At 43.0% G+C, this 27,123-nt stretch overlaps 1 protein-coding gene across 2 annotated transcripts; it reads right to left on the minus strand.

Annotated features, from left to right (window-relative positions):
• Window positions 1-1,196: 1,196 nt before the first annotated feature.
• On the minus strand, window positions 1,197-24,767 carry SLC25A43 (solute carrier family 25 member 43). Of its 2 annotated transcripts, XM_073361342.1 has the most exons (5): window positions 24,163-24,762; window positions 19,724-19,965; window positions 18,560-18,732; window positions 3,888-4,022; window positions 1,197-3,119 (listed from the first exon to the last, which is right to left on the minus strand). In XM_073361342.1, the coding sequence occupies exons 1-5, from the start codon at window positions 24,432-24,434 to the stop codon at window positions 2,916-2,918; spliced, it is 1,026 nt and encodes a 341-aa protein (XP_073217443.1). In that variant the 5' UTR covers window positions 24,435-24,762; the 3' UTR covers window positions 1,197-2,915. The 2 variants fall into 2 exon arrangements, with proteins under 2 accessions (XP_073217443.1, XP_073217444.1); XM_073361343.1 differs by lacking the exon at window positions 3,888-4,022 and having other exon boundaries at window positions 24,163-24,767.
• Between the last annotated feature and the right edge of the window lie 2,356 nt (window positions 24,768-27,123).

Consider the following 27,123-nt stretch of genomic DNA (forward strand, 5'->3'; position numbering starts at 1 on the left):
AGTTAGTGGAGGGAGCAGTCAGCATGGGGGAAGTGAGTGGTCATCAGCCTGGACGTTAATACAAGGATCGAAATCTCAGTTTTAAATGTTCCCTAATATCTTTGTTAGTGAAGGGCGCTAAGCCTGGACATCAATCCAAATTTCACCTCAGTTACATTCTGCCTAGCTGTTTCCTCTCCACTTTCACGATATTCTTCACTTCTTATATGCTATTGGAAACTCTTATACAGGTCTTGCATTTTATACAAGCAGTGCTTCATTTCAGTACTGCGTGAAATACTCCCGGCATAGTCTTTAGGGGTGTTGTATGGCTTAGGGTTTGTGGTCACACTTTATAAATGATTAACAAATATAACGATGTTACAATATAGATGGTTATAAGCACACCAGGAGAAGGTGTTAAAGATATTTATAAATAACTGATGGACTTGCTAGACTATCAATCATCATTATTAAAACAATTCTACATTTTGTTTATAAATGGAACATTAATATAAAGGACAAGCCTATTGGTGACCTATGTAAGGATATTAAGCATCTGGTTGCTCCTCCTGTCACCTACAAATGAGTAATAATCTGTAGCTGTCGCACAGTGTACAGCTTTGAGTTTTTCTGAAGTTAATATAATTGTTTATGAAAGTATTTCCCTTCAGGTCAGAGGAATCAGATCAAGATTATTCTAGGAAAATCAAATTGGTAGAAAGTGCTAAGGTAGCAGAACCCACCAAAACCAGTTAGGATGGAACAGTCCTATGGCCCAGTCAAGTCTGCCAAGCATGTCAACCAGCTTTTCATAAAAAAATATGAGATAGACTAATCTATCTTTCAAAAAGAAAAAGAGTACTTGTGGCACCTTAGAGACTAACAAATCTATTTGAGCATAAGCTTTTGTGAGCTACAGCTCACTTCATCCTTTTCTTTTTGCGAATACAGACTAGCACGGCTGCTACTCTGAAACTAATCTATCTTAGTTAACTTTGGGCAGCCTTTCTAGGCTCAGCTCTTAACACAGTCTGATGGTCTACTCTGCTTCTTCTGATCGACATCTCTTTATTAGAAACCACATGCATAAAAGTATCAATATTAAAAATATTACCATTCTAAGATGAGGGAATACAGTGTGCTGGATTCATCAGAGTATTGGGAAGCAAGAAAGGCCAAATTCCAGACCCAGCTCTTCCAGTGTCTTGGTGTACGGTCTTTGGTAAAGCCCTGAACCTTTCTGGATCAAATTCAGCTCTGGTATAATTGGAAGCAACTACAGCTGAAAGCACCAGCTTAGAGCAGGGCTGATCTCGGGCAAAGAAGACAGGGAGAGCCATTTGTTAAATGGGGTCATTAATACTCAGCTGTCACAGGGCTGCTGTAAGACTTTAAACATTGTTGTAAAAGTGTTCTATAAGGGCGCTTTCATACTGGCTCTCAAGGGCTTTATTCCTTACATCTAAGATTGAATTTAAACACCGTCTTCTACCCACTGCTTCTTTACATTTCCCCGCGTGAGCAAAGGTTTATTTCTCTGTCAGGGAGGATAGCTCAGTGCCACTGACTACCCTTTGCCTCACAGAGCCTGAGTGATATACACTGCTGCAATGAGGGCACCTGGAATCAGGGATGCTGTGCCAGATGCGATTGGGTGGCACAATGCCACATAGAGAAATTTTATACTTTTTCTGGAAGAATCAGGATCCCAGCACCCATTTCTTAGTGATCTGAGGGCTGGCCCCTGAAGGACACTTATCTAAGCTGTGAATAAACTAGTCCTCATGCTATAGCATTCCTTAGCGTTTTATATCTGTGAGGTCCCCTCCTCAGAAAAGCATGAAAATACATCGACTTATAGGTCACAGCAGTTAAAGAGGACCACCCCTATTTGTGTCTGTAAGGAGATGTTGAGGTTAAGTATTGCATCGTAGTGTTCTAAGCTCTGACCATAAAACTGTCATCTCTGAAAATTAATTTAATATAAAATACACCTTTAAAAATATTGACAAACATATAAGGGGGTTAACACTGAAATATCTAATGCGTTTGGTATGTGCATTTTTCACACAGTAGGAGATAGAGTTAGTCATAACAAAAATGACCACAGCATATCAACAGTCTTGTTTTCCCCCCAAAGCTGAAATAATTCAGGTACTTGCAGAAATAGGTCAGGGTGGGGAGAGACATCTCAGTTTGCATTTCGGACTGTTCGATGATCATTTCAGTGCTGTTTCACATATTACTGTTCTTTCTTTGCAAGAGTACCTCTGCAGCATGTTTTCATTTTTCTTTGCAACTGGGGACTCAGAAAATTATTCAGTTCTTAAATAAGTTTTACAAAAGCTGAAAACCAGAATTAGGAGGACAACAATGTGAATTATGTGGGGACAAATACTGCGTATCCAGAATGCCAAGTCTATATTGAGTCAGTAACAGACAGATTTCAGTAGAAATGTGTACTGTACACACTATATATTTTATTCTACTTTTAACCATATATCTATTCTGAAACTATGTGTTCAGTGCTCTCAAGTGTTACAAATGTACTTAAACTTCCCTAATATTTTTGAATGAATTATAATTCCTGATCATGGCTCATCACTTATTTTCTGCAAGTGGTTTTAGCATTAAAAAGCTATTCAGCACTGAAAACCCCCAAACTGAGTAGATTTCAAGTTCCAATATTGTTGTAGTTTCAAAATGTTTGTATCCTTCAGATAAGCTTGAATTGATTGTATCAATTCACTACATGAGTTACAAGGTTTAGTCATGTTTGACATGGGCGTTTCAATCCCAGGGAAGGCCATACAGTAAACGGAGGTGCTGCTACCTCGAGTGCAATGTGTCTTCCTTTTTGCTACGCTTTCTTCAGATTGTGGACTTGGCCGAGAATGACTGCAACATACATTTGTTCAATGGACTTTCCAATGTCAATTTTCAAGAGTTGGCTTCGGTGGCTCAAAATTTCCTCTTCGGAGGAACTTTAATTCTTGCAACTCTTGTGGTTGTAAACTCTGGTCCACTCCAGGAATTAGCTTGTAGCTTAAGGGAGATTCAATATAACCATTTCTGTAGAGACAGACCCGCTTGCAGAACTCAAAGGTGCTAAACATAACACCATAGTATGGGACAATCTGTGGGGAAAAAAAAGAAGATTGAAACCAGTTATTAATTTAGAGTCACTATCAATATTCTCTACTCAGTTACAAAGCTAGGATTTATAGGACTTCATTGTTGATTTGACCTCATCAGCAATGCGGATTTACACCAATTGAGAATCTGACCCTAAATGAGTTGTGCCATTCTACAGGTACCAGACTGAGTTAAGACTTGGTTTATTATAGGCACAACCCGATTTAGCAAATTATTGTGAGGAAGTGGGCTTGTGCTGAACTTAAACAACATAATGTTTAAAACAGTTAAGATTTGTTTTAACAGAACATTTGGGATGCATTTTGTATGTGGCAGAAATGCGTCCTTTCTTTTGTCCCAAGCAGAGTCAATGAAGCTATCCTGACTTACAGTAGCTGAAATTCTGGCTCTTTATGTTTAGCCATTTTCCCTGCTGTTTCTCTGTTATTTCCCAGGTGTGTTTGAATAAACTTCCACCAAAAGGCTCTGCCACTTCCTCGAACGCTTTTGATGAGGATGGTGTCATATGAAAGCCAGCAACTTGCAGATGGCCATTAACACCAAACCAATAAAGCTCAAACAGCTACATTGTAACCCGAGGAAGGGCAAACCTCTACCACTGCTGTCACAAAGTGTCTAATCAATACACTGTTCAGAAGGAGAGGAGAAGAGGGACATCATGTGTGTTACAGTTCCAACTACCAATTAGTTGGTCATGTGTCTCAGATTGCATTTAAATACAGACTGATCAGAATGGAGGAAATCTGCACCTTGAGCAGATTGGCTGTGAGTCCACACCAGAGTCCGAGCACGCTCTTGGTCTTCACAGTTTGCCTAAAACAGTCAACCATGCCAGTAAAACGGACATCAACCCCTCCATAATGGGGTAGGCAAAGACTCTGAGCCTGTTCAAACGAAAACCACAACAGGTGTTAATTATTTTTAATTGAGTTGATTTGTTTAATTCCTTCATTTCTATAGGTGTTCAACACTTAAATGCTGAAACAGGTGGCCTTCGTCTATTTACCATGCTTTAGTCAATTATATTTCAAAGACTTAACAATTCTGCCTGGGGTCTTATTGAAAGGTAACCAGTTGGGGTGGGAAGATATTTTAAATCTAAAGTATAGGAGAAGTCTACTACTAATTCTGTGTTGCACTGTACATGGTGTAACTTGAATAACATATCCAAGCCACCCCCAAACACAGTAAGATTTAAACTACCAAAATGCAAAGTCACATGAATACATGATATTATGTCATAATCTACCAGACCAGGGTGCACTTGGTTCACATGGAACAAAAGTGCAATGGGTCAATCTGAGTAGCAAAATCCTTTCACCATTAATTTCTCACTGTGTTAGAACAGTTAGGATGGCCTGATCTTCAATAATCTGATCCTCATCCATCTGTATGGACACAGATGTAAGTCCACTTTGCACGTGCAAATCAGGGATTTGTTCATATATATGGCAAGACAGACTCTTCCAGACAAGAGATTCAGGCATGTGATTGCACATGTAGGTCTGATCACTGAAGATCAGTAATTTTATATTACTGACAGTGATCTTATATTAGCGGGAGTTTAACTGTTCATTTACTGGTGAATATTGATATAATTATCTTACATTTCCCCAGTGATCTATAACAGCAAGTGGTGTAATATTCCTTCTTAGTTTGGCTGAAAAACCCACAGCTTCCTCAAGGTGATAAGCCTATAACAAATTTCTCTGTCAAACTGACACCTGTTGATGTTTGCTAGATGCGTCTGCTCTAGAATTTCAATAGTTTGGCAGCCCTGGTCTAGCTGGTAAAAAATGGAAACATACTGAAGACTAACATCATATTTTTATCCTTAATATGCCCCCCTCTTCCCACCAGATGGTGGTGGGGGGGGGGGGGGATTAAACTCTGGTTTCCTAGAACTCACGCGAGTGTTCTAACCATTAGGCTAAAAGTTATAAAGTGGGTGGGGGCAGCAGCAGCAGCTCCTCCTCCAGATGTTTTGTGTGGAGCGAGGCAGGTGCCTAACTCATTCCCACAGGAAATGCCTTAGGGGCAGGCAGCTGATTCCCATTTGTGGCTTGCTAACCAAGATAGGTGCCTAAATCTGGGATGCAGGGAGGCATCTGTCTCCATGAGAGGGACAGGGTTTAGCACCTCCCTCTCCTCGTCCTTGATATCTTCCTTGGCTAGTTTAGGTGGCTCCCTGCCTAGTGCACTGGATTTTGTGGGTCCCATTCTAAGGCTCCAGTCTCTCCCCATTCATTGCACAGGAGCGTGGGCACCTAACTTGGCTTTGGGGAATCACGGTGGTGATCCTATGATTTTCTGGGCACCTAAAAAATTAGGCACTGTGACACTCAGCATTGCAATGCCTAAACCCTTTTGTGGATCTGGGTCAAGATTCCTTAGGTCAAAGTGCAATCAATGCATGGTAAGTGGGTGGGATTTTTGAAAGCACCCAAGAGATTTAGGAGCACAAGCAATTCACACACTTTTGAAAATCCCACCCCGGTCACTAAAAACCCAGGATGGATTTGACACATGCTTCTGCTTTCCAAAGTGACAGGGATATTTTGAAACAGATCCAAAAGCCCAGGAAACTGTGGACAATTAAGTAGTGAAAAAGGGACAAGTAGCAAAAATACCTGAGGAAGATGACAATGCTGCTAAGCATATGCATCCTTTCCTTTCCAATGTGCAGGGGAGGACTTGCAAGAATTAAGTGCATTAGTTTAGCTTAATCACTTTAGCCATTTTGTACACTGCAAAGGCACATAAAGGGTGGCACTTTTGTGTACAATACAAATGTAGGGTACGCTGTACGGCAGATTTAAGTAAGATTTTGTCAGCAGTAAAACTTTACTCTGGAGAATGTTAAAAAAGAATGGTAGGTCTCAAAGAACCTGATTTCTAATTTGCCTACAGACTCTAATCTCTAAAGTGATTTATTGAGAGATTATTTATAGTAACATTCACCATTGTAAAAGCCATTATCAAGATTTTTATCTGTGACGTGAGGTCCATACCCCCCCACCTTTCTGGCTTACTGGAGCCATAAAAACAAGCCCTTAGACACAGTACTTGAGAACCAAAAGACTCTCAAAGGAAGTGTCAGCCTGAAAACAATGGCACAATTTAAATCAAAATTATTTTATCCAGTAGTTCAAGTTAAAATTTTAGGTTTTGAAAAAGGAAAGAAAGCTTTACAAAGCTAGAAAATATTATTAAAAAACATGTAAACATTTAATTTAACACTATTTTTAAGGAATCTGTGAACTCAGGGGTTGTAGTCTATGACTGGAGAATTGCAAATATATTACCTGTTTTTAAGAAAGGAAAAGAAAGTGATCTGGGCAACTACTGGCCCATTAGTTTGACCTCACTGTATGCAAGGTCTTAAAACATATTTTGAAAGAGAAAGTAATTAAGGACAGAGGTAAAGGTAAAGAGTTCCTCAGTGACCCGTCTTAGGACCAATCTTATTTAAGTTTTTCATTAGTATCCTCGCCATAAAAAGTGGGGGTATGCTAATAAAATCTGCAAATGACAGAAAGCTGGGAGGTATTGCCGACATACAGAAGGACTGGAATATCATACAAGAAGATTTGGAGGACATTGAAAACTGGAGTAATAGAAATGGGATGAAATTTAATAGTTCAAAGTGCAAGGTCATGCATTTAGGGACTAACGAATTTTTGCTATAAGCTGGGGACATATCAGTTAGAAGTAACAGGAGGAGAAGACAGACTTGGGTGTATTAGTTGATCACAGGATGACTCTGAGCCATCAGTGTGATGCGGCCATAAAAAAGGCTAATTCAATCCTAGGATGCATTAGGCAAGGTATTTCCAGGAGAGATAGGGAAGTGTTACTACAATTATACAAGGCACTGGCGAGACCTCATCTGGAATATTGTGTGCAATTCTGTCTCCCATGTTTAAGAAAAGATTAATTCAAACTGGAACAGGTGCAGAGAAGGGCTATGAGGATAATAACAGGAATGGAGAAACTCTTACCTTACAAGAGGAGACTTAAGGAGCTTGGCTTGTTTAGCCTAATGCAATGAAGGATGAGGGGAAATATGATCACTCCTCTCCCTCCCTCCATCAGAGGGATAAACAACAGGGAGAAAAAGTTATTTAAGTTAAAGGCCAATGGTGGCACAAGAACAAATGGATATAAACTGGCCAACAATAAGGTTAGGTTTGAAATTAGACAAAAGTTTCTAACCATCAGAGGGGTGAAATTCTGGAACAGCCTTCCAAAGGGAGCAGTGGGGGCAAAAAAACCTAACCTGGTTCAAACCTGAGCATGATAAGTTTATGGAGGTGATGGTATGGTGATATTGGCAACAATGGCATATGACCCATCCACAACTGCTATTAGCAAATATCTCCAATGGAGAAGGGACACTATATGGGGAGGGCTCAGTTACTATACAGAATTCTTTCCCAGATGTCTGGCTGGTAGGTCTCACCCAGATGCTTAGAGTCTAACTGATTGGCATATCTGGGGTTGAGAAGGAATTTTCTCCCAGATCAGGTTGGCAGAGACCTTGGGGGTTCCTCTCCAGCATGGGGCATGGGTCACTTGCTGGTTTGAACTAGTGTAAATGGTGGATTCTCTGTAACTTGAAGTCTTTAAATTAAGGTTTGAGGGTTTCAGTAACTCAGCCAGAGGTTATGGGTCTATTATAGGAGTGGGTGGATGAGGTTCTGTGAACTGCGATGTGAAGGAGGTCAGACTAGATGACTATGATAGTCCTTCTGGCCTTAAAGCAGGGGTGGGCAAACTTTTTGGCCCGAGGGCCACATCTGGGTATGGAAATTGTATGGCAGACCATGAATGCTCATGAAATTGGGGACTGGGGTGCAGGAGGGGGTGAGGGCTCTGGAGGGGGAGGGCAGGGACAGTGTGTGGAGCCCCCTGGCTGCCCCTACGTGTAGGAGCTGGAGGTGAGACGTCGCTGTCTCCAGGAGCCGCGCGGAGCCATGGCAAGCCCCCGACCCTGCTCCCTGTCGGAAGCTCGAGGGCCAGACTAAAACGTTTGAAGGGCCGATCTGGCCTACCCCTGCCTTAAAGTCTATGAACCTAAATTAAAACTTTGGTTTGGTTATCAGTTGATGCTGGAGGATTCACACATCCCTACAACACTAATCCCTACAACTGCACTAGAGCAGGACAGCTAAAAGTGAAACTAACAGAACAGCTCAGACTAGTTTCATTATCCAAGCTCTGCAGAAACCTAACCTGGTTTATATAATGGGGAGGAGTGGTTAATTGCTTATTAAAAAGAACACACCTACTGAGTATAGTTTTTATGGGTAGCATAACACACACACACAGAGTTTTGCAGGCACACATAACGGCATACGATTTTGCACCAGCAATTTAGGACACGTAGATTTCCAAGTATCTGATCTGCTGGTGTTATTAGATATTTAAGTGACCTACACTGCAGCTATGATTTTTTGTACCCACAAACTACAGGCAATAAAATGGAGGCCATCTTGAAAATCTGGTCCTAAGTTCAGACTCTTCTTCCTTTCCTATGGGATAAAATTTATCTTAGTATGAAATTGTCTTGGAGGTACTTTTACCTTCTAGGTGTGTGGTACAAATGACCCAGGGAGGGTGAAAGAGGAGTTAACAATAGATTCTTGTAGTACTGTAATGGGGATTTAGGATTTTGATCACTAAATATAGTAAATCTCTTTTATTGATACAAATTCTATACACATTCAAAAGATCACAGCTAAAAAACAACTCAGCAGTGAAGGAAAGCAATTTATGATAAAGCTCAACAGTTCATTTCACTTAATCCAGAATCTAAAATAAGAACGGTGAAGTCTTTTAAGGCTGGGTTAATAGGGACACTTGCAGCAGCAAAGTGTAATCATAGCTGAAAGGAAATGGACGGCCAAATCCTGCAGTCCCCACTCAGGAAATACTCCCACCAAAGTCAATGGAAATTTTCATTGAATGAGGATGAAAGGATTTGGGCCTCAAAGAATATTTTGCTACCCATAGATGGCAAACAATTTCAAAATGCAAATAAAGAACCAGTTTTAAGAACGTGTGAGCAATTTTACACAGCACGGACCAAATTACAACCTACAACATTGCGGCCAGATTAACCGTGGATCAGAACATACAGTAAGGCCCACACAGGCCATTCAGACATGTGGAAAGGTAATCCGCTGTGAGGTACCAGCAGCCAATTGTCTCCAGAGCAATAAATGAGAACAGCTGCCTGCACTCTAGGAATACTTTGTCCTCTTCTCGGTAAGAGGAGAGAAAACCCCCCTGATCTGAGGTCCAACCCTGCCTCTCTTGCTGAAATCAATGGGGCAGCTCCAGTGAGCAAAGCAAGCAGAATTTGGCCTCTGGCACAGCATTAAATAGGTTAGGATCAGGGCTTTTGTATTCTGTGGCTTCTGCCTTTGCCGTGGAATACATCCCTTGCTGCTGAGCCTAAGCTTTCACAAAAAAAAAAAAAAAGTTTGCTTTTGCTTCTTTGCTCATGATGATGAAGATACCCTTGAAATGAGGACGGAGAGTCAGCGCAATCCTCATTTTGGTTTTGGAGTGCCTTATATTGATTTAGCTCAAAGTGGTAAGAAATTGACACAAGCTAAAGCATTGTCTGCATGCAAATTTGCACTGGTTTATTTAAACTGGTGCAAACCCCTGTGCAGACAGTCTTGGGCCCAAGTCCTGCAAATATGCATGGTTAACTTCACGTATGGGGACTTGTTTCATTGATTTCAGTTGGGCTACTCTCTGCATGCAAAATTAAGTATTTGCATAGGTCTTGACAGGACTGGGGCATTATTTTGGTTTAAGAGGGGCAGGGGCCTATTGCCGTTTAGTTTATGGTGATTAGCAACAGATTGGAGCTAAACTGAAAGGGAAAGTTTAAACCAATAGCCGGGAGTGTCCACACAGCCTTTTGCACAGTTATCAGTTTAAAATTACACATTAAGTTATAGCAGTGAAACTCTGTATATAGATAAACCCATGATTGATACAAGGCTCTCTTAATTGATTTAACAGTGTCCACACACACGGGGACAACACTGATTTCATTACTTCGGTTTCCAAACAGTCCCTCTCTTAACCTTCTCTCTTGGTTAAATTCCAGCACAGGGAAATACATTCCATTCAGTCTGCCTCCTGCAGTTTCAATCAGATACAACAAGTTTCACTTCCTTTCCCCAAAAAACATTGAGCAGTGCTGCTGAATGACAACAACCAACTGCCTCAGAACACCTCAGAGGTGGCTGCGTTTCACTGGTGGGTGAGGCCTATCGATGCCTCACCTTCCACAGAGAGATGTTTATTTAGCTTAATTCGCTAAGCAGTTTGAGATCCTTATTTATTACTCCTAGCTTCCTACCTCCTTGGAGAAAAGAGGAGACAGAAGAGCGAAGTAGTAGTAGTTATTGCCAACCAGATCAGGACTATTAAATCTGTTCAGTTCCAGGGGAGGCATCACAGGGCTGAGGAAGGGTCAGCTATGACCAGTCCTACTGCTAATTATTTGTACTGCCTTTTCACGTAAGGAAAAACCCCCTCACATCAACAACAAAACCTACTCTACTACAAAATTTTAACACCACAGTTTTATGACAACAACCATATGGATAGTCTGTCTCCAGGCGTCTCTCCCCTGCTTTGGGGCCTCTAAGTGGTTGGGCCAGAGAAAAGCCAACTCGAGCTTTGGCAGAAGGAAAGTCTCACATTTCACTGAGGCAAGAATTGCGCCCCAACTGGCCAGTGCTACTCCAGGGACTGTAGTTCCTAAAGCTCCCGTATCTTGCTCTTTAATAACCTCAGTGACTGAGCTGTATTAAGTACGTTAATTGCCAAATAAATAAAACGTTGACATGGCCAGTAGCTGGAAGTGATTGTAAAGAAAAAGCCCATAGAAAATAAATGGACTCTGATGCGATCCATCTGGCAACACTCCCCTCCTAGTCAGGCTAGTCATGAGTTCAGGTCCCACTCCAGGACTTGGGCTCATGCCTAATGCTAACACTACAGTACCGTGAGGAGAGAGGGAGTTTGGGATGGTGATAGGAATCACAAGTTAGAAAATGCAAATTAGTTGATTAGTCCCATTGCTTTGCAAACATACAAGTCTAGGGAAGAAGAGAAATGCTGCATGGAGGTATTGTCTTTCTCATGAAATAAGAGGACAAATATGTTCCCGACGCACTGAAATCATCTGATCTACACTCAGGGTGAGTTTGGCCTTTTAAGCACAGATCCTTTCTGCCTGTCTGGAAGTGACAGGGGATGATGGAAGATCTCAGGGCACTTTTGAATCTCTCTCTTCATCTATGCAGAAGCAGAAACCACACTTTGATGTCAATTAAAAATATGTAAACAGATTAAACTATGCAGATGCGGGTGGATTAGACAAATAGTGTTGGGGTTGAATTAACAGGACAAATAGAGACATGGTCCCTTCAACAATAAAACCCAGAGTATTTAAACAATGGATGCCCATTATACAAAGTATCTATGATTTTTAAAAAACAGTATTGCTCCTTATTATCTACACTGTGTAATATACCACTCTACTCATTCAAATAGCTTCATCTTTAAAAGGTTCCAAGGCACCAGCATGTAAGGAGTTAAACAAACAGCTTTTGTACAAAAGGTCCTAAAGCATGTATGCTTTTTAGATGTCATGTGAACCACATGACCCGGGTGTTTTTTTGTTTTTTTAAATAAATTGGCTCATGACTCGAATAACTTTCATATTCCCAGCTGGCAGGAAAACCAAATCTTGTAAATCGCAGGGATGCTATAATACAAGTACACTCAGAGACTGGCCTTAAAGCACCGGGAAACATCCCACTGCCTAAGCTCTCTCTGTACAACAGTTACTCACACTTAGGCAGTGTTGGAATGTAACGATCTGACAAACCCTCATTTCAATGGCTCACGTGGAGAATTCTTTTTATAATAAAAGACTATTGGATCCCATTTCCTTGTCCAGGCTTTGCTTATAACCCACCTCTAACAGTTGTGTTAGGCTGACATTTACCACACAAGGCCCTAACTATGGAGCTATTTTAACCAAAAAACAATTATATACAAGCTCTTTATTGACTTCAGATTGACTGTGTGCTCCAGGGGCTCCAAACTGGATTTAATGAATGGTCAGGCAATCCTATAATGCAGTATGTCCCTTACTAAAGGTTTCAGAATCTACTACTGCAAATTCGTAGTAGTTAATCACTTTTTATTAATAAAATAAATTACATTTGCATAGCACCTTTTATCCCAAAGGATCCCAAAACACATTACAAACTGATACGGGGTGCTGGAACAATTTTTATAGTCGGGGCATTGAGGGCCATTGAGCCAAACTGTAAACCCTGTATATGATGGAAACCACTTCAAACCAGGGGGTGCTGTCACACCCCCATCACCCCTAGTTCCAGCACCTATGAATGGATATATAAACTACACCCAATATTAATGCAATTCCCCACTGAAAAGCAGCCACTTCCAGGGTGAGGTGTGACAACAGCCCAGAGCAATCCTGCACAACTGTTTAGGACAGGAAGTGAAGAACATCATATCCATTTGTTTTTGATTGCTCCAAAAAGGACAGTTACAGTCCACTGAATGCATAACCTGGTGTTAAAATGGTATGGAAGCATCTTCTCATGATGCACTCCAGCAGATACATTCCTGTGAGAGGTTTCTTCATAACACATGGAATGGTGTGCAATCAATGCCAAATATATATAGACACTGAATCCTGCAATAGCTGTAAGGAGCTGAACTCTGTTCGGCTTAGTCTACACTACAGAAGGTTTGCTGGTCTAGCTATATTGGCGAACCCTGCTAGTGTAGATGCAGCTTATGTTGGCTAAAAGTGCTTTTGCTACTGTAGCTCCTTCTACACTAGGACTTTTGCTGGTATAGAAATGTCATGCCCCCACCCCCAAAATAAATAAAAAATGCACCCCAAACCAACATTGCTATATTGGCAAAAGCTTCTAGTGCAACCCTCGCCCTGGACTCTGTTGCTCCTTTAGCAACGGACTGTCAGGGAGTTTCAGGCCAAGGATGGATAGTTTCAGGGACAATGAAAACACCAGTGCCACATTAAGGTTGAATGAGGCCAGCTAACCAATTGGCAAGTACAGCTGCAGTTTGTGCATGCAAATAAGGTTCTGTGGTTATAAAAATGTACGCAGACTGAAAGGTCTGCCAGTTTCAGGGCCATTTGTGAAAGTTCTGCCCTAAGAATCTATCATACTAACACAAACAATTCAGAATTAAGGCTGTGAAGGCTGACACACTTGTGTCTTCATATTGTAAGAGTCTTAGAACCAAGCTTAATGCTACAGGTCACCTGTGCAAAGCGGTGTGCCAGCCTGGAATTTCAGCCTGGACCCCAAACTTGCTTGTTTCTGTAAACCTACCTACTGGAGCTCAGTCCCTGAGCTTTACTTCAAGACGGAGTCTAGCTTAAAAATATCTTTGTTGGACCAGCCCATTGACTTTGTTGGCCACATGTGTGATCCATGTTTAGGTCTCTGGGTCCATAGAGGCCAGAAATACTACCGACTCAGCGTGCTCAACTCCCATGGGCTGGAGGAAGGGAAGACCTGATGTAGGAGTCTCTGGATATCCAGAAAGATGGGGTGGCCTGATTTGAAACCTTGGGAGGGAGGGGAATAAAGTGAGATTCTTCTCTACCCAAGTCACTTTTGTTATGGTGCAAAAAACAAACAAAAAAACCCCAACAAAACCCTTTTGATACAACTTTAGTCCCATTGTGTATAGCACGGGTTCAGTACTCTTCTAATTATAATCCCATATATGGCACATAACAGCTATAGTGATATCCAAGGCTCAGAGCATCCTCTCCTGTGGAAACACCTGCAGAGGAAGAGGGCCAGTGCAGTGTACAAAGATCTGATGGAAATCACCCAAACCATGGGAATAGGGTGGAGAAAGTGGAACCATGCTACCAGTGCCTCCCTTGTCCCTGGGATCCCCCATAAAGAAAGGTTTCCCCTACTACAGACTGGCTCAAGGTAACAGCAGAGAGAGAGAGAGAGAGAGAGAGAATCTTGAATTCACTTTAATAAAGGTGCAAGGTCCATTGATACAGTATTACATATTCATCTGGGAAACTGGATGTTGGTTTAAACAACTCCTCAATATTTTTCATGCTACTGATGGAAGATGAGAGTATTTATAACTGGCAGTTTTTATTTGGATTGAATTACCTTAGAAATATTAAGAGAGTCCTAAGAAAGCAATTAAATAAACCTGAACACCCCTTCTCCTCCCCTACATTTCCTTTTAATATTTGCAAACAAACACTGCATCCTGCTAGTGCATGACAGCCTAATAAAGACATTAATTAGAAATTGACTAAAAATAAAAATGAAACTGATTAGACTATTTTCATTGTTCAAACTGAACAAAATGCAAAAAGTGAGTGAAAAAGTAAGAAATAATGTGGAGGTTTAATATCTATGGTGTTATATGTAACATACAAATTTATTTAACATATACAATTTTTAACGTAAAGTGACCCCTATAATACCAATGGAACACAAATCAGCTATGCAAAATTTCATTAAATTTTAATGTGAAAATTTTAGTGAGGCTTTCAGAACGTACTTGGATTCAAACAAAGATTTCACAGTACATTGTAAAAATGTCAACTCAACACCCCCTAAGTTTTTCTTCTAAACTTTGAATAAAAGTTATCCAGCTATTTCCTTTTTCAATCATTAGGTTTGTATCCTGCCTTTGAATACCTTGTGCACTATGATGGGCTAAGATAAAGGCCATCTCATACTGGAGGGAAGGATCTAGTCTTAGGTTCTCTTTCACCTAAGCAATAATTTACTTATTTCTTCTAAAAGTTGGTAACACAGAAAGTGTTACTGAGAAATTTCCCTCTGACTAACCCCATCCTCTAGATTCACAATATAAGCCATAGGTTCCATGCCAAAACATGCATACTGTACCTCTCAATTCTCTAACATGCCAAACAGGAGCAAAATGAAAAAAGGAAGACAAAGGGATAAAATTAGGATAATCACGATAGAGAGAGAGGGCTCACACATTCAAAATGACTGATTAGAATTTGTTTTTAATTAAAAAAATCAAAAAGCATTCGACTATATTTTGCGTCAAATATAGCAACTTTTTTTTTTTTAAAAAAGCTAACCATGTTAACTATAACCCTGTGGGTGAAGAGGGGAAGGGGAGAGCCGTGGTTACAGGAACAAGTTTGACAGACTAAATCACCACCAAAATATAAAACAATGGAGAGTCTGAGCCTGTTCCATTGAAGTCAGTGACAAAACTCCTGCTGACCTCAGTGGGGCAGGATCTGGTTGTAGATATGTAACACTGGAAAGGTTGGATGAAGGTGACTATGATAAATGTTAGTAGTACTTAGTCCTTAAATAGTGGTATGTATCTTCAAAGAACTGTCCATACAACTCCTAACTGAGGAATTAAGTGTTATTCAGACATGGAAATAGATGGAGTTCAAGTGATTTGCCCAAGGCTGTCTAACAAGTCAGTTACAGAGCTGGGATTAGAACTCAAGTGTTCCTAGAACCCAGTCCTACTCTCACCTCCTTGGATCAATGCTGCAGTTCCAGACCACTGCTATATTAGTGGGGTCTAGGTTTTCTTCCTGATGGTTGTCCAGTTCCCTCTCTCACAGGGGGATCTGACAGAGCCTTGAGACTCCCCAATTTCCCCTGCCCAACACCAATATTGAGCCACTGGATCTCCTTGGGCAGGAAGATTGGTGATGCTCCTTTGGCAGCCTGCTAGTTTTATTTCTGAAGTCCATCAGAGGGACTCCTTGTGGCCACAAGTCTGCCCCAGAGCTCTCAGCTCCTCCTCATCCAGCAAGCAAGAGTCCAGGTCTGTGAAATGAACCAGAGTTTCCCCATGTGCCACTGCAGAGCGCTCATGCTAGCCTACTGGGGTAGCTAAACATTTCAGTACATCACATGTTTTTATTTCCCAGTGATTAGGCTCACCAGATGGAAACAGATCAGAAGAGACAGTTGGGACAGATTCATGGTTACAAAAGGTATTAGCTTCTTTCTTTTTTTCCTCCTATTGTTTTCCCCACCGTACCTCTGGGATGTTCCATTTCCCCACTCCTTCCCAGGTCCCACGTTGTCACTGCCCTTCTGGTGCTGACATCATCATGGCTACTCTGCACTCCCTCATGCACTGACTCCCCTCTGTACTGGGGACAGAGCATTCCTCCTTCAGAGCACTTTCAGGGTCCAGTCTACGTCCTATTGAAGGCAATGGGAGCCTTTCCATTTGCTTCAGCGAGAGGAGATTCAGGCCCTCAGCAGGCGAGATCAGTGTGGAACTGATCCCCCACAAGACTGAGCAACATGCTTATGCTAACTTTTAGAAACAACTTTGTAGATCGATTCAACCCAGCTTTAGCCAGCCCCCAGGGTCAGCCAGGCTATGATTTTCAATGGCTTTTTACTTGGCAGTTTGAGCAAGTTCAACCACTCCTACTTAAAAATAACAAATCAGGATTGATTGAATTTATATGTATCCTCCTGCCTTCCCCACAGCTTGTTAGTAAAGCATTATGGGGAGTTGGGGGGGTCTTTAACCTCAAAAAATCATGTTAAGACTGTAAGGCACTTGACAAGTATATAAATTGCAGAAAAGGTGAAAACAAATCACTGTAGAACAGAGAAAATATTTATATTTTTGTTCAATTTCTTCTTTCTGGTCTTTTTTTTTTTAAAGACATTTATTTGCTGGAAGTGTAGGACAGTTCTTTACAGAGATAGGGCAATAAACCCAGAGTTTCTTATTCTATACAGGTTTCAGAGTAGCAGCCGTGTTAGTCTGTATTCACAAAAAGAAAAGGAGGACTTGTGGCACCTTAGAGACTAACCAATTTATTTGAGCATGAGCTTTCGTGAGCTCCAGCTCACTTCATTCTATACAGAAGTACCCAACAGAGAGCAGCTGGCACTTATCTATATAAAAAAAAGAAAAGGTGAAACAGCACACCCTAGTGGCTGAAAAGAAATGATGTTTTTGCTTCCCCAACTGTACTGCTCCAGAGGAGCAAACTATAAATGGATCTTTTTAACATAAGACTGGAAGCCTGTGAATTTTCCTTCTCACTAGCTATGAAAACTTAGTGCACAAATTAGTGGTGCACTGAAATGTAGGTAGTTAAGGCTAACGAGAAAAGCATGAGACTATGACCTGGTCCCTGCCTAATTCTCTATAGACTGTGCTAGCTATGAACTTACGTGGAATTTGTGTAGGAACTCCAACACAGGGAACAATACAAGCAACTCAAGTGGTGAAACAAGTGAACCGTTTCATATGAGTATAAGGGGGGGGAGGCAAAGCTCTGGATTCAGGACAGAATGGTAGGCGGGCGGAGGGGGAAAATCAGATTTCACACTATTTTGGGGAACTGTGTTACAACTGTCCTAAAAATAATAAGGGAATTTAAATCCCAGTTTGAACTGAGGGGGAACTAGTTTTCCTTATTACACTATCGGGCAGAAGCATGAGTTTAGTAGATCTGAGGAGAGAACTAAAAGGAAGGGATATTCCCACTACTCATCGTCCTAGTCCCAAAGTTTGTGCTCAGGTAGGGCATCAGACACAGAGTGCATCTACACTACAAAAAAACTGCACCACAGCAAGTCTCAGAGTGCAGGTTAACTGACTTGGCTTATGGGGCTAAAAATAGGGTCTCAAGATGGGCTCCAGCCCGACCAGGAATGTCTACAGTGCTATTTTTAGCCCCATAGCATGAGCCCGATTCAGCTGACATGGGCTCCGAGCCTCAGCACCATGGGTCTTTTTTGCAATGTACAAGTACCCTTAGAGAGCCTTAGAAATGAAGTCCCATGTTTACTTGTTGAATAGAGAAGCAGTGAACACTTCCACTTCAATAGGCCTGAACCCTGACTCAAAGGGGCCTCCCCAAGTAGTCTCCATCCCTTTTGTTTGACTTCCAAGCTGAGATTGTCAACAAGTCTGCCAATTATGATGGCAGCATTTATGATGTGGATACCTGCACACCAAGAGCAGGATATCAGCTCATTTGACTTAGGTCAAGCAGCCACCAAATGATGACAACTCTTTGGTACTCTGATGATGGTGATGAAATTTTAATGAAAATAAGGTAACATCAAGAAATATTGTTGATCGCATGATACCACTTAAACTAGTCTTAACAAAACCTAAGCCAAAAAAGTCTCAGCCATTACTGCCAGGAATAATTCAACCTCTCTAAGGATTCACTCTTGGTAAAAAGGAATCACAATCAACTGGCTAATGCCTGGCCCCAAACTCTTGAAACTAACACTGACAATATGACTACCACCAAAATGGTAACAATAACGATGCTCCGTACCTGCATTTTCCTCTTTACGGTCTCAAAGGGGAAGGAGAGTGTCTGGGCTACCCCAGCTGCTAGGCAGCCATTTATGAAGTTCTGAAGAGGAGAGAAGCGAAAGCTGGGCTCTTGCCATATTTTATTCAGATTGATGTAAACAAAGAATGAGCCAGCAGAAAATGGGATAGCACCTATAAAGCAAACCAGACAGAAAAGATTCACGTGAGCACAAAGTATAATGCTTCCTCCTAGCCTTGTCTAAATGCCAGGGACTGTAAGCCAGTTTAAACTCTGCTTTGCTCACTTGGATCAGACTTAAATATCTAAAAACCTTTACTTGTTAGATATTCGTTTATCAAGGGGATGTCTTGCTTATTTAAATCTCAGGTTTCAGGGTCCAAATAGGTCATTAGGCATTTACGTTTACAAAAGGGCTTGTATATCGTGTTGGTGCCTTACTGTTTTGGTCTCACGAAAGGTCAATCTTTTGTTCCATTCCTCACACAACTGGGCTGCCCTACAGCCCAAGTTGATGAGTCATGTTCTTCTCTCTTGCCTGGCATACGATTTCTGTTTTCTGCTGTCACCAATTTTAAGTTTTGCTTGTAAGCTGTTAGTGCTCATTTTTTTTGTCCGAATCAATTTATGCAAAGATTTACGGTATGTTAAAATGTGGTATTCTGCAAGCTACAGAGTAGAGAGTCAATAAACATTTTACAAAATAAATAAAAATGCCACACCTGCATCAAGTAAAGAGGAACGCCACTGCTTTGATTCACCTTTCAGGAGGACTGTATTACAGCCACAGTGCACTCTGGGTATACATAATTTTTCTTAAGTTAAGTGAAGGAGAAATAGGCTGCCTCTAAATGCAACCAGGTAATCCAGAAAAGCTAGGCAAGTGTATTTTCTCAAATTCTTTTAGCCACACCCATTAAAGATAAAACTGGCAGCACTTGCTCATCATTTAGAGACAACTCTGCTACCGCAGAAATAACAAAATTGTGAAACAAGTTGTGACCGACAGTGCTTTGTACATCTAGATGTCCTCTACAGAGAGTCATTTTACTGCTTGCACATTTAAAATGAACTGGGAAAACTTGCAGGGGCATCATATTGATGTTTCAATACATAACGTACAGTAAAGCTAAAACACCCCACTCTTTCCCATTATTAGCTTACCTAATACAGTCAGCGAAACACCGCGATAAAGTGCAAGGAATCCTTCTTGATGATAAATTGTGTAAAAAGCATGAAGAATCCCTTTATAAGATGGCTCCAACCGGTTCTGCACTATGAGTCGTGTTTTTACCACATCGGTAGGGTAAGTCACTACGGTTGCAACCGTGCCAGCCAGGCTTCCGGCCATGATGGCACTCCACTGGGAAATGTGGCCCAAGTCATCCATAAAGAGCATGACGAACCTAGAAGAGACAGATAAAAGAGGAACTATTAATTATTACTCAATAAAAATCAGGCATAAAAATAAAGATAGCTCTTGTTGTAATTGTTCTTCTGCCCATCAGCTTATTTGAGAATACGTAGAATTTCAAGGATGCATTTCATCCCAGGATCTCCAAGCACATTACAAATCCTGAGCAAGCCTCAAAACCTCCATGAAGCAGGTAATAGTAATTGTAAACAGGGGGTAAACATGGGCACAGAGGTCAGAATGACTTGCCCTTTGGTCACAAAGCAATTCAGTGACTGACTCCCAGTCCCTGGATAGAACCACTAACCAATACTCTCTCCATTTTCTTGGATATGAAGCACCAGCTCAAGAAAAACTATGAAAACTGTTAAGGGATGCCACACTGTAGTAGTTCAAAGGACCACCGGTTTGCTTTTCAAAAGAATTTTGGTTTAAACACAGATGAGTAAATGAGAGCCCTAATGAGAAGCAGCACCTCACTCCTCCCTATTCTCTGCCTGTGGCACATAATACTCTAGTCTCCTGTGGGCTGTAATACTGTGGTTTCGTTTTGGTGGCTGGGTTTAGTGTGCGGGTGCTGGGTGGTGTTTAGTGGCCTGTGATATCCTGGAGGTCAGACTAGATAATCTGGTGATCCCTTCTGGCCTTAAATCCTAGGACTCTGCATTTACATCTACCAAGACCAGAGGTGGGCAAACTCCGACCCGCGGGACCATCCTGCCTGGCCCCTGAGTTCCCAGCCGGGGAGGCTAGCCCCTGGCCCCTCCCCCGCAGCCTTTGTGTGCCACGCCGCCAGCGCTCTGGCCTGCCGCTCCTGCTGGGCAGTGCAGGCGGCTCCGGCAGGGCTGTGAGCTCCTGCTGCTCTGAACAGCATGGTAAGGGGGTGGGGGGGATGTAGATAAAGGGCAGGGGGTCCTGGGGGTCAGTCGGGGGTCAGGGGGTGGTTGGATGGGGCAGAGATTCTGGGGGGGGGCCAGTCAGGGGATGGGGAACAGGGGGCGTTAGATAGGTGTGGGAATCCCAGGGGTGCTGTGGTCCCGGGGGGGGGTAGTTAGGAGCGGGGGTGTGGATAAGGGTCAGAGCAGTCAGGGGACAGGGAGCAGGGACGGTTGGATGGGGGGGAGGTCCCGGGAAGGGGCGGTTAGGGGACGAGGAGCGTTGGATGGGTCAGGGGTTCTGAGGGGGGCAGTCAGGGGGCAGGAAGTGGGAGGGGGTGGATAGGGAGCGGGGGCCAGGCTGGTTGGAGAGGCACAGCCTTCCCTACCTGGCCCTCCATACAGTTTCGCAACACCGCTGTGGCCCTCGGGCCAAAAGGTTTGCCCACCCCGACCCCTAAGACGAAAGTTACCATAACTCAAAACACTACTGCACAGACTTAATATGCTAAAGGAGTCGACTCACTGTTTCAGTTATCAACAGGAGATCTGTGATGTGACTACTGCTCTCTACCAGTGTTTCCAATATACTGGATACTCCAGTAGAAGTTATAGAAAAAATATGCAGAAATCTTCATTACAATCCTGAGAGCAGCAAAACATTCCTTGTTTCATTGTCTCGGGGTTAGAAGGGCTTCTCTTGCTCGGGTAGAAGACTCATGCTCAGGCACTACGTTGCGCCAAGAATTAAGTCTAGGTTTGAGTTTGCTATTAAAACATCAACATTGGCATGTTTTGTATTTTTCCCAACTCACTGATAGTGTCCTCGAGTCTTCAAGAGTAGTCTGTGATTCTGGCATTTGTGATTCAGAGGACAGACTAAGGACTTACTCCAGTGCACACAGTCAAGTCAAATTAGAAATGAGCATGATGGATATCATGCAAGCAGCAGGAAGTGAGCAAAGGAGAAGTCAGAGGGGAGTCAGAGCCCAGGGAGCAGCTCAGAAGGGCAGGGAGGTAGGGGTGTGCGTGTAATTAATTCCATCCTTACCCATCAAGCCACCAGTCCCTGGCTCGAAACAGTCAATAACTTTCTAGCCAGAACATGTCCTTTTTGGAGGTTTGCATTATCATTAACTAAATATTATTAGTGTTGATCTCTGTCTGCTGTTTCGTGTCTGTGTATGGTATTCCCCTCCTAGGAATCTCACAGATAAACCACAAGCAGCTCAATGCGTTAAAGAGTGGGAGTGCATGAGTATTTGTACTTGTTTTTGCCTAGCAGCTCCTCTCCACTTGTAGTAACTGACAGGGATCTGCCGGGCAAATGAGAAGAGAAAGAAAACTGTCCACCCTCTCCTCTGAGCAGCTTGCTGACCCAGCAAATAGTGGGTACATTGTTTCAAGTTTAAAGTAACAGTCAGTCCATCTAAGCTTCACAGAATTGTTACAAAGCAGGAGGCCCACATAAAGCTGCTTGAGTCCAAATCTTGGTGCTCCACTAACCCAACTTCATCATGAACTGCACACTGAGAGCAATGATGATTCACTCACTGCCAGGTAAAGGACAAGCCCATTACAAACAGTGGATGGCATCAGCGTGAGGCTCCTGTGGCGCGCCTGATTGGACAGCAGGAAGGTGAGCCCACTCCTTTTCCTTCCCCTCCCATTCAGTCTGGGAAGCCAATGAACTGGAATAACCCCATCCTCCCAACCATACTGAAGTATCCAGCACACATCCTGCACCCAGCTGACCTCAATAAACCAACTGGCAAAAACAAAAAAAAAAAAAACAACCCAACAACCTTCAGGCAAACCGGCCCACTGCTTCAGAGTCCACTGGAGGCTTTGCAACAAACAACTGACTGCAAACTGCCTGACAGAAAAGGAAATCCAAATAAATCATGCATTTCTGCTAAGTAATGTTGACAGAACTACTTCCTATTGACAAAACACTCCTCCCTCTCTCTCTCTCTGCAGCATTATTTCCTCTAGTGGCTGTTTCTTTTAAAAAAAGGGAGTTTTAACATGTAATGTGGTACAGTAGTTTTAAAGAACCTGTGCATAAAGACTAGAGATCACCATTAGGATAGCATTACAGCGATAAAAAATGAAGGCTCTCAGTTATGAGTTTGGTAAAATTAAAATTAATGTTCTTATTCATATTTGTACATAGGCTCATTTAAAATAGATTTGTGAAAAACTAAAAATAAATACAACTAACAGTACTTAAGGAACAGATGCTAACTGCAACCTACTCTCACCTTAATTAAAAAAAAATCGCAGTAAATCACATACTGAATGGAACATTTACAGGATTGTCAAACTGTGATAAATTTGAAAGATATATGACTTTGTACATGTTTGTATGAGACCACTTAAAGCTACTGCAATAATTGAAACATAATAATTGAAAGAACAGAATTATCAGGAGAAAGAGGAACTTTGAACTTCCTTAAAGGGACACAGTCAATTTGAACTCTGGCCAATTAAAAACAAAAGTTAAAAACAGCAGCCCTATGGTTCGGTTGAGTTTTACAGTCACAATTTCCCCTTTTTAAAAAATGTATAAATCACCAACAGGGGAAACTGACTACCTCATTAAGGCCTAGAGAGGGAGTATAGAGGGAACAGGGAAACTGACAACACACCAAGCACTGTCCAACCAAGTAAACTGAAAAAAAAAATAAAAATAAAATAAAGTGGAGTAACGTCTTTTTTCCTAATCTCTTTCAATTACAGGAAATTTAGGTGTTACTGAGTACACTTAGACAAGAGAGATGACATATTTTCAAGCAGAAGTGGGAGATTTAATATGATGAGTCTCTGATGTTAACCTAAAACCAGAAAATCTCCTTTCCCAAGGAGATCTGGCAGGTCAGCACATGCTAAATTGTAGGAAAATGCAAGGAAACAGGTTTCACATTAAAGTCAAACTGGAAACATTCTACTTGCTGACTTGGGAGAGATGAGGTGTCTTTTGACAAATAGTCATGATCAAACTCATCCTAAAGGGCAGGCCAGTCTGGATGGGTGCATTTCCAGATGATTTAAATCTGGATCTCAGCTCGGTCAGCCGAGTAATAAACATGGCATGAGGCTCCAGTCCTCAGACTCCGGAATGGGACGTAATAGGGCAACTTCTGCTGCCTGTACCCTGGGAGCTGGGAAACCCCTTTGCAGGAGGGCAGCAGATCCTGGCAGCACCCGTAACCCCCCACCCCGCTAGGGCAGCCTGACACTGCCCATCCCAATTGCCCCGAGCCGCCTTTGCAGGAGCAGGCGGGCCGAGCCTGGCAGCGCCCGGCGCTTACCTGCGGTAGGAGGCGAGCTGCAGGGCGCTGTAGGGGAAGAGGCGCAGGCAGGCGGTGAGGTTCCCCTTCCACAGGGCCCCGATGCCCTCGGCCTGGCAGACGCTGCGGCCCGCCTGCCAGAGCCCCCGCCAGGGCGGGGAGGTGCCCACCTGGGCCAGCACGGTGAGCAGCTCCAGCGGGGCGGTCAGGCTGAGGCTCAGCGCCCCGGCCAGCCCGGCGCAGCCCAGCCGCTGGCAGCCGGTCACCCGGCCGTCCCGCTTCCAGGTGGCCATGCCCCCGGGCTGCCCCTACCGCCTCCCCGGCTGCATGGCGCCCGGGCCGGGCAGCTGCGGGCTCCCTCCGCCTCCTGCAGGGACTGGGAGCCGGCGCGGCCCGCGGCGGCCAGGGCTCTGTGCGCGCCCCGGGAGGCGGCGCCGCCGGGCTGCAGCCGGGCTTGGAGGGCGGCGCCCCGCTGCCGGGCGGGGCTTCCACTTGCCCTTGATTGGTACCGAGGGGCGCCAAGGCTCCTGCCCGCCCCGCGCAGGGAGTCCCAGCCCGCCGTGGGCAGGAACCACCTTCCCCATGGGGCTGGAGCTGCGGCCGGAAGGCCCCTGGCGGGCCCGGGTAACGCAGAAGACAGGAAGAGACAAGCCCATGGAGACGCCGAGTTTGAGGGCAGGCCTTAAAGTCTAGGGGAGAGTTAGCTGGCGTCTGAACTCACCCAACCATCTGCTCAAATCCAGCCTTTTATTGTCTCCATTGTTCATGGGACTCTGTGCGGGGCCTGTATTTTGTGATGTATCCAGCCTGTCAGATACCGCCTCCCTCGGATACGGATCTCGTTTGCAGCCAGGGGAGGAGGCGATGCTGGCCAGGCCGGATGGAGGGGGAGGATGCAGTGGTACCCGGACTGATGAAGGAAGAGGGTAGTTGTAGCGAAGTTATTCTTAGCTCTGCCCCGTTGCCTTTACTTTTAGCAGAAACATCCCTCCTTCCGCTCCGCGTTCTCTGTAGGGCACAGCCAGGGGGCATCCACTTCTGTGACCTTTGCTATATATATACAATTTCTTCTCAGCCTAGTTGAGATGTCCCCTCTCCTGCTCTGGTTTTGGCTCTGGGGTTTGTCTTATCTTGCAGCATCCGATGAAGTGAGCTGTAGCTCATGAAAGCTTATGCTCAAATAAATTGGTTAGTCTCTAAGGTGCCACAAGTACTCCTTTTCTTTTTGTGAATACAGACTAACACGGCTGTTACTCTGAAACCTGCAGCTTTAAGAGGTTTGCCTCTATCTGATCAATAGATCACTACTTTGGATGTCTCCTATGCCTTAGCATAGTGATTTCCTGCTGTTGCTTCATGCTGTCTCTTTAGGCTTATTTCTTGTCATTGCGTTTATTTTGCATGGGATAGCAGGGAGTATAGAAGCAGGCATGGCCATTGCTATGACTGTGATAGGAAGCACAGATGAAACTGGGTTTCCATCACTATTTAATCCCTGGATTAGTCCTTTTTAAAACAAAACGTCCTTTTCCTTTATCTGATGTGTCAGGGACACAGGAGTTTGTTATATAAATCAGATTATTCTGAATCTAGAAAATCTGCCACTGTATAACAATCATTTGTAAAAGCTGTGGACAATTGTATTTAGGGACAGATTCAGGCTAACTGAGGTCTGGATTGCTCCAGACAACACGGCCCCAGATTTACCCATGTACTTTGGGAAGTGGGGTTGGAACACTGGGCTGGATCTGCCTATCCACTCACTCTGCCCATAGTCTGCTATTGCTTATATTTAATGTTATGTAATGTTAATGTATTTGCATTTATATAACACTTTACAAAGATTTGTTAATTAAGCCTCACAATGTCTCCAAGTTGTTATTAAATTGGTTTATTCACTTACATAGCTGTGTTTAGCACTCATCTCCATGGCATCTGGACATCTTACCTTATTCAAACATAGCTCTACAATTAAACAATACCTTCTACATACAGTAGGCAAATGCACAGTGGCTACACTGTTAGCCCAAATGATCTCTCTTCAAAGACCTTTTAAAAGGTTCAATTAGCCTGCATAAGAAAAGGCACCTTACAGAGCATGCTGAAGCCTGCCAATCACTGACTCTGGGTCAACTGTGGGAAAATGCAAGCTCGACATGTGAGGGTCTCCTTAGACGACATGTGAGGGTCTCCTCAGAAAGAAACTTAGGTGCTGGGCCTAGAGACTATTATCTGGAAATTGACAGAAAAAGAATACAGGAGTAGAAGCTATTTCTTGAATAATTGGGTTCCAATAATGTTTTTTATATATCATAACCAGAACCCTGGATGTTACTCAGAAGGCAATGGCTACGCCATGCAGAGTTCTGAGCACAGATGTAAATTCCTTGCAAATGCGTAAGAATCAGACAGCAACATTCTGTAAGAATCTGAACTTCCAAGAGGCATTTCTGTAATATAGTCACATGTTGGATCTGGTTCAAATATGTCCTTTCCTGGGTTTTGCCTTGTTAACTTGTCCACCAAGAAACATAAACTTCAGCGTAAGATTTTTCCTGAAAATAGGGGGCTTTCCTGAAAACCTAGGTATTTTCTATGAAAAAACAAAAAAAACCCCAATGAACCAACCAAAAAAAACCCCCAACCATTCTGTCCCCCATCCGAAGTTCCTTCTGCCAGGGAGAGAACTGAAACCCTTTTGTCTTGATTCAGAGGAACAGCCGTGTTAGTCTGTATTCGCAAAAAGAAAAGGAGTACTTGTGGCACCTTAGAGACTAACCAATTTATTTGAGCATGAGCTTTCGTGAGCTACAGCTCACTTCATCAGATGTTTCCACGGTAAACATCTGATGAAGTGAGCTGTAGCTCACGAAAGCTCATGCTCAAATAAATTGGTTAGTCTCTAAGGTGCCACAAGTACTCCTTTTCCTTTTGTCTTGAGGCCTTCTGGCTGCAAGGGAGAGTTGGCAGAAAACCTCTGCC

This window comes from Lepidochelys kempii, chromosome 9 (genome assembly GCF_965140265.1).
Source record: "Lepidochelys kempii isolate rLepKem1 chromosome 9, rLepKem1.hap2, whole genome shotgun sequence".
Classification (NCBI taxonomy): Eukaryota; Metazoa; Chordata; order Testudines; family Cheloniidae; genus Lepidochelys; species Lepidochelys kempii.